Genomic DNA, 19,364 nt, shown 5'->3' on the forward strand with positions numbered 1-19,364 from the left:
TTCTACCAGAAATCCACTTAATTTGTTCTTGAAACAAACAACACTTTCTGCTCCCACTGTTCAGTACAAGATAAGACAGCTTATCATGGTCTGCATTATCCAGTCCCCTTCAGAATCTTAAAGATAGTAATCATGTCGCCTGTGTACAATAGTGGTGGCGTTTGGGTTCGTGTCTGTATTTCCACGTTTGTCTCACCTAAACTGAAACAAATAGCAGTCCTCGCATTTGTTACAGCACCTGTGAGAGACAATTACCAAGTGCAGTAACACAAGCATTTGACCAATTTTATTTGGGGGGTGGGGGCGTTGTTTCCAGAACACCAGGAGAAATTCCCTTCTTTCTGAGTAGCGTCTTGGGATTAAGTTCCACTTGAACAGGCTTACTAGACCATGGTTTACCGACTTATCTGGAAGACATTGCAGTGAACACTGCACTGCAATGAGAGCCTGGACTATGAGCTATAGGCCTTTCACTACCCCCATATCCTGGTAAAATGCACTTAGTGTAGACTGTGAAGTCCTGTAGCGTAGTGGTTACTGGGCTCACCTCGCAAGCGCTCACCTAAATCAAGTTCGAATCCAGGCGGCGGAGAAATATTAGGCAACTTTCCTTATTCCACACGCCTCTGTTCACCTAGCGGTAAGTAGGTACCCGGTTGTTAGTCGATTGGCGGATTGCTTTCCAGGGGTAATAATTTTGTCACTCATTCCATGACTGTTTGTGGGACACTGCTGTGTGCAATTGGCTGCCACTTTTTGCCCACAAAATACAGTCACTCCACTTTACAGTATATTCTGGGAAGTGCTTTGAGACTTCTCAGCAGCGTGTTAAGGCGATATGTCAAATGCAAGGATTATTATCATTATTATGCTGCAGAAAAGCAAGGGAAGGTAAGGTAAGACTGCCCATTCACCCACACACATACACACATTCTCGATTTCAAAACTGTGGAAGGAGAACTCAATAAAAGAAAATTAAAATAGGGCAGATTTGTTCAACAGCGCTTCGCCAAGACACATTGACTGTCAGGGAAAAAACAATTTGGCCCTGCCTTTTTATATTCCTGGCCCTTGATTGATACAGAAAGGAAGGAGAAATGATAGTGATTTAACACGATAAAAAGGTCAACTTGTACATCCGTCTGTGCAGTGTTGCAGTTTAACATTGTTAATGTGCACAGCCTTGTGCCTTCAGTGAAGTGTCAGCCTTATTACACCAAGTAAAAGTGTGTGCGTGAGGTAAACAAACCAATTAAAATATTTTTAAGGCGCTCCGGGGACTGGCTTGCAGGTAGCTGCGTCTCAGCAAAAAGAAATGAGGGAGCCTGGCGTTAAAGGGCATGAGTTGGGCTGCACAAGCAATCTTTCCTATTCATTAACCCCTAGAGGAGTGCGAGTAATATTTCTGCAGCAAAATGAACAGCACAAGATTACAATTTTAGTTTAAATGAATAGGGGTAAATGGAATGTGTTTGAGTTTATTGCTCACACTGCCTTCTTGTTCTGGATAATAAATATCAATATTTGCCAGTGTCCCTGTAGACGGGCAGAAGGCTGATGATGGCTACAAGGAACAGAAGTTGCAAGATGCTTAATCTTGTGTTTGTGTGTGTGTGTGTGTGTTACCTGACTGTAATGCCATCAATTCATGGAATTGTACAAGGTCACAGCACAGAAATAGGCCATTTGTCCCAGTACCTGATAACCTGCCTGCTCCCCGTGCTCTCTGGTGTTTTTATTCAAGGATTTATCAGAAATAAACTAAAAATATAATAATTTGGTCACTCAATCCACGACTGTTTGTGGGACACTGCTGTGCGCAATTGGCAGCCGTGCTTCGCCCACAAGACATGCAGTCAATTCACTTATATACCGTCAATACAATATATTCCATGAAGCGTTTTGAGGCGTCTCGAAGACCTGATAAGGCACCATATCAAATGCAAGGATTATTATTATCTCATTCCCTTTTCAAACTAATGATCGACTGCTTCAAACTATTGATCGACATTTACGCAGCGCCTTTCGTGTCGGGAGGACGTCCCGAGGCTCCGGACAGGCAGGGGTTTGGACCCGGGGTGGTGGGGATCGTGGAGGGTGAAGGGTAGGGGTAAGAGGCACGGTCAAAGAGGGGGATCTTGAGACGTGCCTTGAAGGAGGCAAAGGAGGGAGCAAGGCGAAGGGACTGTGGGATGGACTTCCAAAGGGTGGGGGCAGAGAGGCAGAAGGCCCGACCGCTGAAGATGGGCCAAGGACCAACCGACATGGGGGTCTAGTTGTGTTATGGCCAAAGGGAAGCTGTGGTTGCTGCACACAGCCACTAGGTGCTGACGTAAGCACCTTGTTTAAAAATGGGGAGGTGAATGAGTTGACAAATAGCTTCCGTCTCCCCGGTCGGTATGTTTGGTTGCTTTAACCAGCTGCTCAGACACCAGGATTTGCTGATTTGGAAAATCTCTTACATCTTGTTTATCTACACCTGTGCGTTTTTTTTTGGAAATAAAAGCTAACTTCATAGGTAAAGATCATCTGTGTTTTATTTCTCGAAACGAATATTTTTTCACGGAGGCTTACAGGTCCTGTTTTGTTTCGTTCAGTACTTCCTGCTCAAGTATTGTCAGCCATGGAGAATCACAATCATATTAATAATAATCAGTGCATTCGATGCAGCCGCATATCACATCTTCGAGAAACCTCAAAGCACTTCAATGAATATACTGTAAAGTAAATTGTCTGTGAGTTTTGTGGGCGAAACGCGGCAGCCAGTGGTGCACAGCAGCGTCCCACAAACAACTGGTGGCCAACTCCTACTCTCACCGTTGGCCTCTAACACCCTTCCCCCCCTCTCTCAACCTTTATAGTTTCGCCCACAAAACATACAGTCAATTCACTTTACGGTACATTCTGTGAAGCGCTTTGAGACGTCTCGAAGACGTGATGACCCACGATATCAAATGTAAGGATTGTTGTTATTACTGACGTCGTTTTGCCAGTGACCTCAGTGTGGAGGTTTTGTGCATACGCGCAGGAAGTGAGGTCAGCAGGACATCCTGCACCCCCAAGACGCAGGAAGTTAAGTCAGCAGTGACCTGACCACCAAGACGTCAGCCATTAAGCTGTTAGACTCAGGCCATTGGGTTATAATGAGGGGATGGATTTAAAGCTCTACCAAATCTGCACTTGTGCATTACGTACTTACAGTAGTTATCTGTGGGATCTTCATCCTTAACTGATATAGTGCCCTTTGCGAGCTGCAGTGCAATGGATCATTCAAGCTCTTACTGCAGATGATTAACTACTTGCGACAGCTCATGCTGATTCTCTGTTCCATTTATCTGGGTGACTATAACTCTTAACAAACACAAGCATCGCTTAGCAGTGTCCCACAAACAGTCATGGGTTGGGTGACCATATTTTTTTTGGCGGGATTATAACCCACAGAAAAAGTGATGCGCCAATCGACTAACAGCCGGGTCCTTACTTTACTGCCAGGTAAACAGGCACGTTTGTGGGAGCAAGCAAACTTGCCCAAGGTTTTCCACCGGCTGGGATTCGAACCTGGGACCTCTTGCTTGCAACTCAAACGCTTTAACCACTAAGCTACAGGACTAGACAAAAGCATGGTGGTTGGGAAGGATGAGCTTGATGACTGAAAGACAATCTGAAGTTAACCTTTCAGCTCACTGCAAATCTCTCCCACCACCGCTGCAGCCTTGTGAATATTTAATTTTTTTTACCATTTCCAGCGAATGGTCCCTGCTCCTGATTTCCTTTCCCGCTGATTGATGCGAGCTTCCTGCCGAAGTGACTGCTCCTCCTTATCAGACAGCTGTTTGCTGAAAGGCAAATCGTCTTTCATTCCATTTGTATTGTGCGTGTGTGTGTTTTAAAAAAGAAAAGTCTATTTTCTTCGCTTGTGGCAGTATGATTGAGCTGATAATATGGTCTAATAAGAGATGTCCTCCCTGAGCGCTGGGGAATGTCGCTAACCCTGTAATTCTTTGCCATGATGCGGACACAATGTGGATAGCGCAGAAGGTTAGCGGCAGTCCAGTCCCTTATCTGATTACTTAGGCGTCTGTGTGGATAGGATTCAGCTTGATTCTGCTCGTCCCTGGTGCCCACCGTTCCACCATCGGTGGCCATGCTTTCAGCCACTACGCCCCGAAACTCTGGAGCGGTCTTCCTCTATCCCTGCCTTGCCCGTCCTTAATTCCCCATCTTCAGATCACGCCTGAAGACCTTTTACTTCAGCCCTGGCCTACGGGCCCCCGTCACCTCCCCCTCGGCTCAGTGTCGTGCTCTGCCACTGTCAAACGCTCTGGGACACCTCCCTGCAGAGGGGCACTGTGTAAGTGCACGCTGTTATTGTGAGCAGCACACCTTCCCCACCCATCTCAGCAAACAATTACCATCAAGGCCCATGTCCTACAAGGTCACAAGACCGATTCATAGGAACAGGAGGAGGCCATTCAGCCTCTCGAGCCTGTTCTGCCATTCGATTATATCTGTACCTCAACTTCAGTTCATGATGAAGAAGGTCCTTCTGCACATTGGATCTCATCCTTTTCCCCCCGCTGTCCTTCCTCACAAAACTATCCCTGCTGCCTTCCTATTAAAGCATCAAGCTGTTTACTAAATTAGTACAGCATTTTGGCTTTAACCTCCCTTTCTGGAAACCCATTCCAGCTGTTGATTGCCCTCTGTGAAAATAAATGCTTCCTAGTGTCTGTCCTTAAATTGCCCTTCACACCCATGTACCTGAACCTTCTTGTCTTGTCTGGTTCAGCTGAACATGCTGCTTGGGGTTTATTTTTTGATCCCATTTAGTATTTTATACCTCATAAGAACATAAGAATTTGCTGGCGAAAGAAGACCAAGATCCACCCAGTTTGCCTTCCACCGTCCTGGCAGTCACAAGCACATATCGCAAACTATACACTGTATCCCCAGATATTATTTCCTAACAGAAATCTATCTCATTTGTTCTTGAAAGAATCAACACTTTCTGCTTCCACCGTCTGTCTCCCTAGGGAGCCTGTTCCATAAATTTGCTACTCGTTGACTCAAGTAGCATTTCCGCAAATTTGTTCTGAATTTACCTCCTTTCAATCGCAGGCTGCGTCCTCTGGTTCTACTGTTCAGCACAAGATAAAGCAGCTGATCATTACACCTCAGTAAATTCTCCTTAAAGATCAACACTTGGGAAACACGCTGACCTTGAGGTGCTCCCCCAAACTGACTACCCTGCAGGGGGGACTGTTTCCACATTGAGTGCCTCTCAGTTCATCACAGTGTGTCTGGGCACGTTTGCTGCTTATATTGGTCGCACATGCTTTGTTTGCCCAGTTGTGGTGGTTGAAGCCTTATTCTATTAAAAGCTCTTGATTTATATTGTCTTTGAAAAGTTCACAATGGCACTTAACCATCAGAGATTGGTGATGAGATTAATGTTACTGCAGAGTCAGCTGATACCTTACTGGCTGATTCTCATCATAGCGCTCCATTAAACTGGGCTGTGCACTTAGAGCTGGAGGGACACACGGTGAAAGTTCAGAGGATCAATAATAATGATAATAATCCTTGGATTTGATAGAGCTCCTTGTCACGGTTTCGAGACGTCTCAAAGCGTTTTACAGAATATACTGTAAAGTGAATTGACTATGTTTTGTGAGCGAAACAATAAAGGTTAAGAGAGGGGGAAGGGTGTTGGAGGCCAACAATGAGAGTAGGAGTTGACCATCAGTTGACCAGCCTATTCGTGTCTCCTACCCCAGGGGTCTCTGAAAAGATCTCGAAGGAGAGAGGAGAATGTTTATTTTTATAACATCTCATTTGCAGTAATTGTCAAGTTGCAGGCAAAAGAAGTGTGGCAGTCATTTCCACCAGCCAAATCCCACAGATAGCCAGAAGGAGAATTACAAATAAATCTGGAGGATTATTGACCAGGACACGCGGAGAAATTGCTAACAGTGTCATGGGATCTTTAATGTCCGCCCCAGGCAGTTTACCATCTCATCTGAGAGACAGTGTGCCACTTCCCCAGCGCCGCATTGTCAGCCTCGCTCAAGTCCATCGAAACTTGTGACCCCGAGGCTAGAGCTGGGTGAGCGATTGAGGAAGCAAAGAATAAATAAAATAATAAATTGGACACTGCTGTGCGCAATTGGCTGCTGCGTTTTGCCCACAAAATATACAGTCAATTCACTACAGTATATTCTGTGAAGCGTTTTGGGAACTCTCGAAGACCTGATAAGTGTATATCGAATTCAAGGATTATTATTGTTATTATTAATAGACAATAGACAAGGGGATTCAAAGAAGTTCTGCAACTGGGCGTGATGAGAAATGTAATTCTCGCACTTGATACAACCCCTTTTACGTTGGAGGGTATCTCAGAACACTTCACGGGATTTACTATAAAATGTAGTGACTGTGTATTTCATATTCCTCTTAATGGGCATTATTAATTATAATAATCCTTGCATTTGATATAGCGCTTTATCACGTCTTTGAGACGTCTCAAAGCGCTTCATAGAATATACTGTAAAATTAATTGACTGTGTATTTTGTGGGCGAAACGCAGCACAGCAGTGTCCACATCATCATTTTATTTGTCTGTTTTTTTAAGGGATTCTTATCCCTGGAAAGACGAACCACAAATCAACTAACGACCAGGTTGCGATTTACTGCTAGATAAACAGAGGCGTGGGGAGGAAGGAAACTTGCCCAACATTTCGTGCTGCCCGAGAATTGAACCCAGGTCCTCTTGCTTGCAAGGCGAGCTATAACCACCACGTTACATGATTCCATGCACATTCAAACAAAATACATTTTCCTCCTGTAGCAAGACTGCCAAAACTTAACTGAAACCAGAAAGGCTTGATTCAGTTGTATAAGTAGTTAGAACATACTTGGGATCTGAGCACCAGCGCTCGGAGAAAGAGAGGAATTTGTTCATTTGGCTGCAGTATTATTGTGACTTAATAATTCCTTTACTGCCCCCTCGTCAGCAATTTAATCCTTAGTTTGGTGTAAATTCGCCCCAGAGGTATCTAATGGGACACAATCAGTGCGATAAGCTCCCACGCACACAAAAGGAACCAACTCTGCAGTTTCAATCTGCTTTAGCCATGGGGAGCAATAAGGTTCCAACAGACCTCAACGTGACAGCATCCTGAAGTGCAGTTGTATGCATGTTGCGTGTGCTTTATGAACTCATTTTAACTAAAGCCTGTTAAACGGTGGGGGATTGAAAAAGATAGATACAGGAGGAGTGCAAAGTTTTGCCCACAAAATACGCAATCAATTCACTTTACAGTATATTCTGTGGAGCGCTTTTCTACGTCTTGAAGACCTGATAATGTGCTATATCAAATGAAAGGATTATTATTAATAATGGGATTCATATCGCTTGTGGTCTTTGATCCTGTCAGAATAGAATTGTGTGTAGGTCTCTAGAATAGCGTTGCGACTGAATCCTCCGTTGGATTTATGGTAATTTGAAGCTGGTGGTGACTTGATGGACCAACATTCTGTGTACCATATCACCACTAAGCTGCTAAAAGGCTGGTTAGACTTCCATCTCCAAGACTTTGCTATTCCAGTCGAGCAGAAGAAGCGGGCAGTGTGTTGGGGGGTAAGCAGATCAGAGAGGTAGGGAGGTGCCGAGGCGTGACGTGATTCTTATCAGATTAGGGAATGGAGAGTATCGCAGAGTGTTATAGCGCAGAGTGTTATAGCGCACAAATGGGCCAATTGACCTTTCCGCACTGATTCTCTACAAATGAGCCACCTCGCTTAATAATCCCACTCTCCTGATTGCTCCCGAGGCCTTTAGAATTCCTTTTCATTAAGCATCCATCTGATTCTTTTTATAAATAATTAATACGTTACACTTGAGTTACTGGTGTTGGCAGAGCATTCAGTCACCCTCTGTTTAGAGATGTGTTTTCTAACCTCCCCTTTACTTCAGTTCTTTTTTGTGCTCATTTTAAACATGTGCCCCTATAATAATAATCCTCGCATTTGATACAGCGCCTTATCACGTCTTTGAGACGTCTCAAAGCACTTCACAGGATAATAATAATAATAATAATAATAATCCTTGCATTTGATATAGCGCTTTTCACGTCGGGAGGACATCCCAAAGCGCTTCACAGAACACACTGTAAAGGGAATTGACTATATTTTTTGCACCAAACTCAGAAGCCAATTGTGCACAGCAGCGTCCCACAAACAGTCGTGTGTTGAGTGACCGCATTATTATTATTATTTTCTTTTTGATGGGATTATTACCTCCAGAAAATCGACTAACAACCGGGTTCCTATTTACTGCCGGTAAACAGAGGCGTGTAGAGTAAGGAAACTGGCCCAAGGTTTCGCCCTACCCCAGAAATCAAACCCAGGTCCTCTCGCTTGCGAGGCGAGTGCTCTAACCACTGAGCTCCAGGACTCCTTTCCGTGCTAGCACGCATATTTCCTGACTTCACTTGTTTTGTGACCTTTATAACAACAATCGTCCCTTTCCGATAGGAATAATCGTGTCTTTTGTTTCTAAATCAGAAAAGAGCAGCTCATTGTAGATCAGACTTGCTATCTCCATCCTTCATCTGAATGTACAGTGCCTACCTATGGCACCCATATGTCAAAGTTGTCAAGATGGATATTCCTACACAGTGGCTGATTAATTTTGACACCTAACAATGGATAGATCTTGCATGTCACTGTGAAACAATGATAGTCTTAATCAGGGTTTGGCATCGGCTCACAACTTTTCATTTGAATTCTAATCCTCTTCTGATACCTCTGCAATGAGAACAGCCTTCCTGATCTCGCATCAGCTCTTATTGGAGGCTGCTCTGGGGCTCTGTTCAATTATAATAATAATAATCCTTTCATTTGATATAGCGCTTTTCATGTCTTCAAAATGTCTCAAAGCGTTCCACAGAATACATTGTAAAGTGAATTGACTGTATATTTTGGGGGCAAAACTTGCGCAGAGCAGTGTCTTACAAACAGTGGGATTAAGCGACCAAATTATTTTTTGAAGGGTTTATTACCCCCAGAAAAACGATCCGCCAATTGCTAACAAGCGGGTTCCTACTTACTTGGTAGGCAAATAGAGGAGTGTAGAGTAAGGAAATTTGCCCAACGTTTCGTCTTGCCAGGGATTTGAACCCAGGTCCTCTCGCTTGTGAGGTGAATGCTCTAGCCACTGAGCTACAGGACTTCACGTACTCCTTACACAATCAGTGCCTCCCAATATAGTTGCCTGCTCTAATTCTTATGTTCTTATGTTCTTATATTCCATATTCAGCTCATCAAGTCTGTGCTGGTGTATTTCTCCACATAAATCACCTAGTTTCTGCACTCTCCTCTCTCGTGATACCCTTTAATTTCACCAGCGGCTATCTCATCGCCTTCCAAAATAATTTGCTTCAATTTCAGTTTGTGGCAGAGAATTTTATGTTCCATTCATTGGAAAAATATTTCCAGAATGAATGGAACATGAAGCCAAGCCGGGGGGAGGGGGAGGTGACCCTAGGCACAGTCCGAAGAGGACGGTCTTTAGGCATGACCTGAAGATGGGGAAGGAAGGGGCAAGGTGGAGGGATTCGCACTTGAATGTCAAAGGTGAAGCCTTTGAAAACATCTCGAAGGCTACAATAGTAATCACCTTCAAGTGCAGTGACCGTTAACCCTGTTGCGCCCCATCAAAGCATCACAAAGAGACTTGAAAAGAACAGCCACCAAATGCAGAAAATTGTTAGCCAGCACACCAGGAAAAAAACTCCCTTCTCTTTTTCAATTACTCCATGAGATTGAGAGGAGCAAAACAAATCATTAGTATTCATATTTTTATGAATATACTTTTATCAATAAGAATTATTAACACATTTTTGCTCATAAAATACACAGTTGGCTTACTTTCCAGTATATTCTGTGAAGCGCATTGAGAGATCTCAAATGCAAGGATTAATATTATTATTACACAGCGCTTTACAGACCCACAGCCTGAGATACATATTGAAACCAAAACAAGATGCCAAGAAGCGATATTTAATTTCTTGCACACACAGCATCTGGGTTGCACTGTGTGAGAGCGTAATGGATGCCGTTTCAATAAAGATGTGATTTGATGACTCGACAAACACACAGCTTCCCATCCCTCTGAGCTGTGTGCCTGAGAGCTGGCTCCCCAGTCACTGCAGCGTGTGTCGGTGACACGGTTAGGTCATGGCTCAGCCACAAAGGACTTTGTAGAATTAAATTTTTTAATACATTTCACATGCTTACAGAATTCTGTACATCCTTTTCCCTATTGAAACTCTGACACAGTCAGATACTTCCCCAGGCAATATTCTGCTGAAGGAATAGACGCGAGCTTTCCTGCTCTGGGGCTCAGGCTTTGCTGCTGGTAGGCTCTGGTGTTGATGGTGATCTAAGACGTTACCCTGTGTGAAGGGTGTTTGCTGAACGCAAGCTGTCGTTGTGAGGTGTGGGGTGGGGAAGGAAGAGAATATTCCTCAGTGTAATGTGACTTCCAAAAGGGAGGTGAATGTTCTTGAGTAATAATAATAATCTTTGCATTTGATATAGCGCCTTATTCACAGGATGTAACGTAAAGTGGATTGACTGTATATTTTGTGGACGAAACGCGGCAGCCAATTGTGTACAACAGTGTCCCAGAAACAGATTGAGTCACCAAATTATTATTTAATTATTTTTGAAGGGATTATTATCCCCAGAAATGTGATCCACCAATCAACCAACAACCAGGTTCCTACTTACTGCTGGTGAGCAGAGGCGTGTGGAGCAAGAAAACTTGCCCAACGTTTCGTCCTGCCCGGGAAGTGAACCAAGGTTGGTGGAAGGTGAACAAGGTGGACCTTGGTCTTCTCTCGTCTAGCAATTATTATGTTCAGAAGTAAGGCTGTCAGGCTGGGGTAGAGTAGGGATAAGACTGGGGTAGGGTAGGGGTAAGCTGGGGTACAGTAGGGATAAGGCTGGCGTAGAGTATGGGATAAGACTGGGGTAGGATAGGGGTCAGGCGAGGGGTAGAGGTTCAGTTCAGGCTGACTACCCGCTCACCAAGTTCCCGTTCTTGTGCCATGGTTCAATAGCTTCAGGCTGGCTCAGCAATCGCACTGGTAATGTGTGTTTCATTCAGTGAATCTGCAATTGTTTCCGTTCATGAAGATTATAAATTGCACTTCACTAAAAGCAGCTGTCTTTGTAACCACTGTAGTTACAGGAACCCATATCATTCAGTTCTGTTGACAGTGAACTGCAGCCAAGTGTAGAAATATAGACTCCGCTCTCGACTTGGGTGAATGTGGGTGAGACAGATTGCATTAGATACACATTTTATCATTACTTTTTTTTGCCTCCTTTGTTGCCTCCAAGTTAAATACGTGTATTGCTCTATCTAGCAATTAGGAGGTGGAGTTTTACTAAACTTTTCCTTTGTGTTTGCTGTCCTATCTCTGCCAGCTCGGATGAATGTAGATGAACAGAAAAAGAATTAAAGAGATTTAAAAAAAAACACTTACACAGACAGTGTTGGAATTGGAACATCTACCACAAACTGCAGTTATAATAATCCTTCTCATTGACGTCTTGTAGCACTTGACAGTATTTTACTGTGAAGTGACTTTATATTGCAGGCAAACAAGGCAAACAATTTGCACACAGTACATCCCACAAAGAGCCACGAAATGAATGACCCATTTGATCTGGAGGATTGTTAGTCAAACTGAGACTGAATCCACAAATTATTTTGAAATGATCTGCTATTCGGCAGATAATAATAGTAATAATAAAACTTTCGCCCTCCATGCGGTGAAAGGCCAAAATAATAATTCTTGCATTTGATACAGCGCCTTATCACATCTTTGAGGCATCTCAAGCCACTTCACAGAATATACTGCAAAGTGAATTGACTGTATATTTTGTGGGTGAAACGCAGCAGCCGTCCACAAACAGTCATGGTTTGAGTGACCAAGTTATTATTTTTGAGGGGATTATTACCCTGGAAAGCGAATATAAAATATAAAATAGTAAAGGGTATGAGAGGAGCAAGCCAGAAAGTGTATTTAGCTTAGGTGGCTCATGTGGGGGAAAGCAACAGGGCAAACTTGATTGGTTAAATGTCCTGCTTCTGTATTTAACATTGAGTGAAACTGGGGCCAGGGGGAAGTGAAGGAGAAACCGAGGAATTACTGCCAACAGAATCTGTCCTCATCCTTTGTGTAGCGGGAGAACAAGGAGGAGAATTTTCATTTTTATTCTCAGCCTCATTTAGTCTCATTTCGCCCACAAAATACACAGTGAATTCTCTTTCAGTATATTCTGTGAAGCACTATGAGACATCTCGAAGACTTGATAAGGCGCTATATTAAATGCAAGGGTTATTTTTTATTCTCATCCTCGCTTTTGGTCCTGTGCCTATTACATCGAAATGTCTCCTAGCGCTTCTCCTAGTTAGTGGTTGTCAAGTGTAGTGACTGTGTGTTTTTGTAGGCAAACGCAATAGTCAATTTAATGATTCTACAATTGTTATTTTTGATACGCGGCCCATCCCACTGACAACCATGAAATGAAGGAGCAATTTGTCTGGATGATGATTGTTAGCCAGGAGGCAAGTGCGCGACTGACTGAATTAAGTGTAAAATTACATGATTCTGTGACGCATTGAAGCCAACAGATTCTGCCCATGCTGGTGACAACTCTCTTACTCGCTGATTATTTGCACTTGGGGCAGAAGTATATAAGGAGCAGCGATGGACTATTAGACTTACAATGAGATCTATGTTTGTGTCTCTCCACCTACCCCATAAAAGGCCACCGTATCAATAATGTGGAGTCCCGTAATGTAATGGTTAGAGCACGCGCCTCGCAAGCGAGAGGACCCGGGTTCAATCCCCGGTCAGGGCGAAACCTTAGGCAAGTTTCCTTACTGCACACGCCTCTGTTTACCCAGCAGTAAGTAGGAACCTGGTTGTTAGTTGATTGACGGATCGCTTTCCGGGGGTAATAATCCCTTCAAAAAAATGAATTAAAAAAATGTGTCACTCAATCACACCTATTTGTGAGACACCGCTGTGCGCAATTAGCTGCCATGTTTCACCCACTGGGTAATCAGTCAATCCACTTTAGAATATGCTCTGTGAAGCTTCTTGAGATGTCTCAACAACGTGATGAGGTGCTATGTCAAATGCAGGGATTATTATTATTGATAACCACAGAGGAATATAGGTCCTACATGTCTTAATATCTTACACCATACTGTAATATGAATTGACTGTGTATTTTTTGGGCAAAATGCAACAGCCAATTGTGCACAGCAGTGTCCCACCCACAGTCGTGGGTTGAACAACCAAATTAGTACTATTTATTTATTTTGAAGGGATTATTACCCCTAGAAAGGAAGCTTGCCTAAGGTTTCGCCCTGTCTGCGAATCAAACTCAGGTCCTCTCGTTTGCGGGCCGAGCACTCTAACAACTAACTAAGCAAGAGAGATATCACTAGGATGTAGTCTGCTGGGTTTAATGGGTCACAGAATCTTACAGAAAAGGAGACTTGTGCTCTGTGAAGCCATTCCACTCCTCAAACCTGTCCCCACAATCTTTACAAGTATTTGTTCAATTTCCTTTCAAAAGGAATTATTGTGCATCTTCAACCTCTGGTGTCTGATGGCTCTTTTAGATCCTTTGATGTTTGTATAATATGCATTCTTCGATTCGGTCTTAGTCTGGAATCAGCCTTTCCAGTTTGTACAAAAATGGCTTCAGAATTTAAGAATTTTTCACAATTCTGTCTGATCTTAAAAATAATAATTAATTCATAATAAGAATTTGGTCGCGCAATTGGCTGCTGCGTTTCGCCCACAAATTATAGAGTCAATCCACTTTACAATATATTCTGTGAAGATCTTTGAGACGTCTGGAAGACCTGATAAGGCGCTATATCAAATGCAAGGATTATTATTATTATTTGATGGCTGTTAGTGTGATTCCTATCTTTGTCTTGATAAGAAATGCCTATTCATCATCATCTTGTGATTCTTCCCAGCGACTCTGATGCAGTGAGAGAGCAGGCTGGGTCTCTGTGTCAGAGTCACTGTCTATTACTCTTTCTCCTCGGAGATTGGAGAGGAGCCAATGTAGCTTTAACAAGATCGAGGGAGGTTGGGATCAAGAAGGCCCTTCGGCCCATTTGATCTCATCGTTTCAAGTATCAGTCCTCCTGCCTTCTCATTACAGTATCAAGCCATTTGTTAAACAAGTCCCAATCTCCTGGCCTCTGCCACCCTTCCTGGTAAAACCTGCATTGAGTTCAACAGTTTGAGGAAGGTAAATTAACTTGCAAGCAGTTGAAATGACATCCCAGGTTAATGACATTACATCTGCTGATGCCAAGCTTGCTTGAGCTGCTTCTCTTTGTGTATCTTACCAGCTGGTTCCCCATCACCACTTCTCATGATACATTTTAAAGAATTTAATTGACGGTGGTAACTGATGGAGAAAGCTTGGCGCTGGAAACGTTTGGCAAAAGTTTCCTTGTTCCACACACTTGCGTCAGTTTACCTACCAGTAAGTAGGAACCCGATTGTTAGTCAATTGGCGGATCACTTTCCAAGAGTAATAATCCCTTCAAAAAAATAAAAATAAAAAAAATAATAATTTGGTCACTCAATCTACAGCAGCACTGTTTGTGAGACGAGTGCTCCAACCACTAAGTTGCAGGACTCGTGCTTTAGAGACCCATGCTTTATATGCTTTCTTCACAGAGACCCATACTTTATATAGCGACCTTTCAAAGTGACCACCGAGGATCCAACTGTGTGGAGAAGAGAAATAGCTTTAAGTTGTGGAAGAGAACTAGTTTTAGGTTTCGGACGTATAGTTTAAATCGGGTGGGAATGGGGAGGTTGATAAGAAAGTGGGGCATGACAGTGAGGAAATCCATGTGGTTCATGGTTGTTAAGTCAAAGTGGCCAGGTTCCAACCTCAGCATCTGTGTACAAAACCTAGTAAGAAGCACGATCTATTAGTTGACTCAATTGATGGTTTCAATGACCAGATATCAATTTGTTCTTTGGGAATTGAATCAATGTGTGGTGTCTCTTTCTCTCGGCTCCCTCTCCCCCTCACCCCCCTCAAAAAACAACCCTTTCTGGTTTGCCTTCTTCCATTGATTTCTATTTAAGCTTCTGAAGAAACTGCTAAACAAGCACTGGTGGCACATTGCTGCTGAATATCCAGGGGGCCTGCCACAGGCCGCAAAGTAATGCAATATTTGTTCAGAGCTCCCTGACATTTCAGGCCTTGTGGCTGTTTAGCCTTTTCCTCGTTGGCACGACTGGTCTGAGAGAAAGAGGGTTATATTCTGTTCTGTAAGGACCCTTCATGTCAGTCAGCAAACCCACTGAAGTCCAGGAGACCACAAACCTTTTGGCTTTCTTCCTTACCCTGTGGAACGTTGCAGTACAGCTATAGATTTTTCCCACTTTGCCAATAAATAATCCTTGCATTTGATATCGTGCCTTATCACGTCTTCGAGATGTCTCAAAGCGCTTCACAGGATACACTGTAAAGTGAATTGACTGTATATTTTGTGGGCGAAACACAGCAGCCAATTGCGCACAGCAATTAGTTTCCCTCTTCAGTGCTAATACGAATCCTGCCTCGACCACCATACCTTGGCAGTCAGTACATTCCATATTCCTAACAACTCACTGTGTAAAACAAAATCCTCTTAATCTTCTTTCCTTATTCTCTCCAATCGATGGCCTCCAGGCACTGACTCACCGAGCAGAGGAAGGAAATAGCTTCTCCTTATGTAAAGAAAAGCCACTCTGATGACAGGCCAGCCACCTTTTGATGAATTGTCTTGTTGCATTATTTGTGAAACTTGCTCCACTCACAGCGAGCACTTTTGGTGATAACTTTTTGCCATCACTTCTCCATCGCCATTCCCAGCCTCAGATATAATAATAAAAATCCTTGCATTTGATATAGCGTCTTATCACATCTTCTAGACGTCTCAAAGCGCTTCACAGAATATACTGTGAAGTGAATTGACTGTATTTTTGTGGACGAAACGTGGCAGTCAATTGCACACAGTAACGTCCCACAAACTGGCGTGGATTGAGTGAATGAATTATTATTATTTTTTGAAGGGATTATTACTCCGGAAAAGCGATCCGCCAATCGATTAACAACTGGGTTCCTACTCACTGCTGGTAAACGGAGGTGTGTGGAGTAAGGAAACTTGCACATGGTTTGGTCCTGCCCGGGAACCGAACCAGGGTCTCTCACATGCGCGATGAGTGCTCTAACCGTTGAGCTACGGGACTCCACAAGATATTGTGTTTCTATACTGAGCTAACTGTGCCATCTCACCGTGTAGTCGAGATCGATCTAAAACTTTTGTTGGAGTTATTTTGTATTCTTGTTAATATTATTAATAATAATAATCCTTGCAATCACATCGTTGAGACGTCTCAAATATGGTGTGTTTTCTGTCCTAGAGCCATAAAGAATGCCAAAGGACTGCACAGTAAGAGAGAGGTTCCTATCCACCGCGTGGCAGACATATCTGGGGTAAGTTATTTTGCTGATTGGACTTATTAATGCGTAATTGTAAAGAATGAGAGGCGACGTGGCATCTGTGTTTCCCCGAGTTTCTAAACCTGCGATTTTCAAAACTGCTCTGACGCCAGTGAACACTGCCTTTTTGTATTGTGTTGATAATGAGTGCGAGAGGCTGGAAACCCTCCTGACCTTAGCCTTTCGGACTATTGTGTCTTAAGTTGTAACATCTCACAATGATGGCGCATACTTCAATTTAGTCTACAGTTCTACAGTGTTTTCCACCATTCTGCACAGTCTTGAAGGTTAGACTCTGTTCTTACAGGAAAAGTTTCAGGCAGCACCTCTGAAAATGCAGCGTCTCTGTCCCTCCCCCCACACTGCCCAAAACTGCAGTGTTGGCCTAATCCGGGGAGGTCTAACCTTTTGGCTGCTGAGGGCCGGGTCGCCTATTTAAGAAATATTCTGTGGATCACATCAGCAATATTTTTGTGATCCAGAAATATAACATAACATTTACTGGTTATGGCGGGAGCAAGTGGGCCAGGTGGAATGGGGGGTGGTGGGCGAATAAGATCGACCTACGAGCTGCGTGTGGCCCGCAGGCCTCCAGTTGGACTTCCTGCTCTAAACTATGAGTTCAAAGCCCCCCCACACCGGGCTTGAGACTTGAAGGTGAGAGTGCAACAAACTGAGACAGGCTGACAAGTGAAGCTGTGGCCCAGGGTCAGAAGTGGAACCAGATGCAATGGGGGGGTGAGGGGGTAGTTTCCTGCCGATGTGACTCCATTGCTTTGCTTCACCGTTCCTCACGAAACACCGAAAGCACATAAATGGTATGTGTTGCTGTGGGTGTTGATTCTACTCGATCGTATTGATTCAGTTGGAAGCTGTGTGTATTGAACAGACTCTGTATTTGCAGTGCAAATATGAGCCGTGCCTACAAATGCGTGCATCTGGGCTTCAAGGCAAAAACTTTCTGTGTCGCCAGAGAAAGCAGGTCTGATATTTGCTGTGCGGTTATAGTAATCCCTGCATTTGATACGACGCCTACAGTAATAATCCTTGCATTTGGTACAGCGCCTTATCAAAGCGCTAAATTCACAGAATATACTGTAAAGTGATTTGGCAGTATATTTCACGGGTGAAACGCAGCAGCCAATTACCCCAGGAAAAGTGTTCCGCCAATCTACTGACAGCCGGGTTCCTATTTACTGCGAGGTAAACAGGCGTGTGGAGTAAGGAAACTCACCCACAACAACAACAACAACAAGATTCCATTTATAAAGCGCCTTTCACGTCAGGAGGACGTCCCAACGTTTCACCCTGCCCGGGAATCGAACCCAGATCCTCTCACTTGGAGGCGGGTGCTCTAACCAATACGCTGTAGGACTCCACAATGTTGAAACGTCTCAGAATGCTTCAGCGGGAGCTGTTAATGGGTGTGGTGAATGTGCTGTCGGCAAATGTGACAGCGTTTTGTTTCCTGGACATCCATGAAGTTGATGACCAGTTTATTATCTGAAGGATTGTTGGCCAGGAAACAGGGACAAGCTCCCTTCTCTTCCAATAGTGCCAACTTCAGTCTACAGACTGGAGGTCAGTTCAGAGTCTTACCTGAAGGACAGAGCCTCTGACAATGCTCTATTCAGTCTCAAGTTTGCTTCGCAAGCGAGAGGAGCTGGGTTCGATTCCCTGGCAGATCAGAACCTTTGGCAAGTTTCCTTACTCCACACGCCTCTGTTTACCTAACAGCAAGCAGGAACCCAGTGGTGAGTCGATTGACGTATCGCTTTTCCAGGGGTAATATTTCCTTCAAAAAAAAATTTAAAAATCAATCCACGGCTGTTTGTGGGGACGTTGCTGCTGCGTTTCACCCACAAAATATACAGTCAGTTCACTTCCCAGTATATTCTGAGACCCTGTGAGATGTCTCGAAGATGTGATAAGGCTCCATATCAAATTCAACGATTGTATGTTGGCGTTGTGATGGGGGCGGGGGGGGAGGGACACACAGCAAGCCAATGGTCATCTCTGACCCATTCAGCTTGCCTAGAGAAGGGCTTTCTCTTAACCTTATAGCTGAAGGAAAAATCTCTGTTCTTTGTCTGTTTGCCCAGCAGCTCAGGAACTGCTCTGGATGTTTGCTGTGAGAAGGGAAACTGAATCCTCTGCTATATAAATCTGTCTGCTCAGGGCATGAGAGGAGGGGAAGAAACACTGTCCTCGCTCGCTTTAACCTGCAATTTTTATTCTCTATCTCCCCTCTCTCTCTCTCTCTCTCTCTCTGTGAGCGTGCCCAACACTCCTCAACCAACCATTGCCCAGATTAAACCTGACACTGCTGTGGCCTGAAACTGTTGAACTCTTAAGTAGTGGAATTTAAAGGGATGCCTTTAAAATAATGGGAATTCAGGTGGGCTTTGGCTGTGTTCGTGATGTAGGTTAAGTGAATTTGACAGAATGCAGTTTGTTGAAGTGGATGAGAACTGGGGATTGATGCATTAGCATACAAAATAAATTCACATAACTGATATCTGAACTGAAATGGTAATGTGCTGTGGCACAGCCTCGAGTCCTACTGCACAGCCCCACAGCGATGTCCCAACACTTGGAGAGATCGTTCAGTCTGTGGGATCAGTCTGCGCCATCTTCGATCTTTTAAACCCATTTTCCTGGCTCTTTCAACATGTGGAGTCCTGTAGTGTAGTGGTTAGAGCGCTCGCCTCTCAAGCGAGAGGACTTGGATTTGATTCCCCGGGTGG

General features: G+C 43.9%; 1 protein-coding gene across 1 annotated transcript in view; it reads left to right on the forward strand.

Annotated features, from left to right (window-relative positions):
• snd1 (staphylococcal nuclease and tudor domain containing 1) overlaps positions 1 to 19,364 on the forward strand; it is a 332,034-nt gene that overhangs the window by 136,976 nt on the left and 175,694 nt on the right. Inside the window, exon 14 of the mRNA XM_042335292.1 lies at positions 16,539 to 16,611. Coding sequence (XP_042191226.1) covers positions 16,539 to 16,611 — 73 coding nt within the window. The remainder of the gene's footprint in view (positions 1 to 16,538; positions 16,612 to 19,364) is intronic.

The sequence above is a fragment of the Callorhinchus milii genome, unplaced genomic scaffold (genome assembly GCF_018977255.1).
Source record: "Callorhinchus milii isolate IMCB2004 unplaced genomic scaffold, IMCB_Cmil_1.0 Scaffold5, whole genome shotgun sequence".
Taxonomy (NCBI): domain Eukaryota; kingdom Metazoa; phylum Chordata; class Chondrichthyes; order Chimaeriformes; family Callorhinchidae; genus Callorhinchus; species Callorhinchus milii.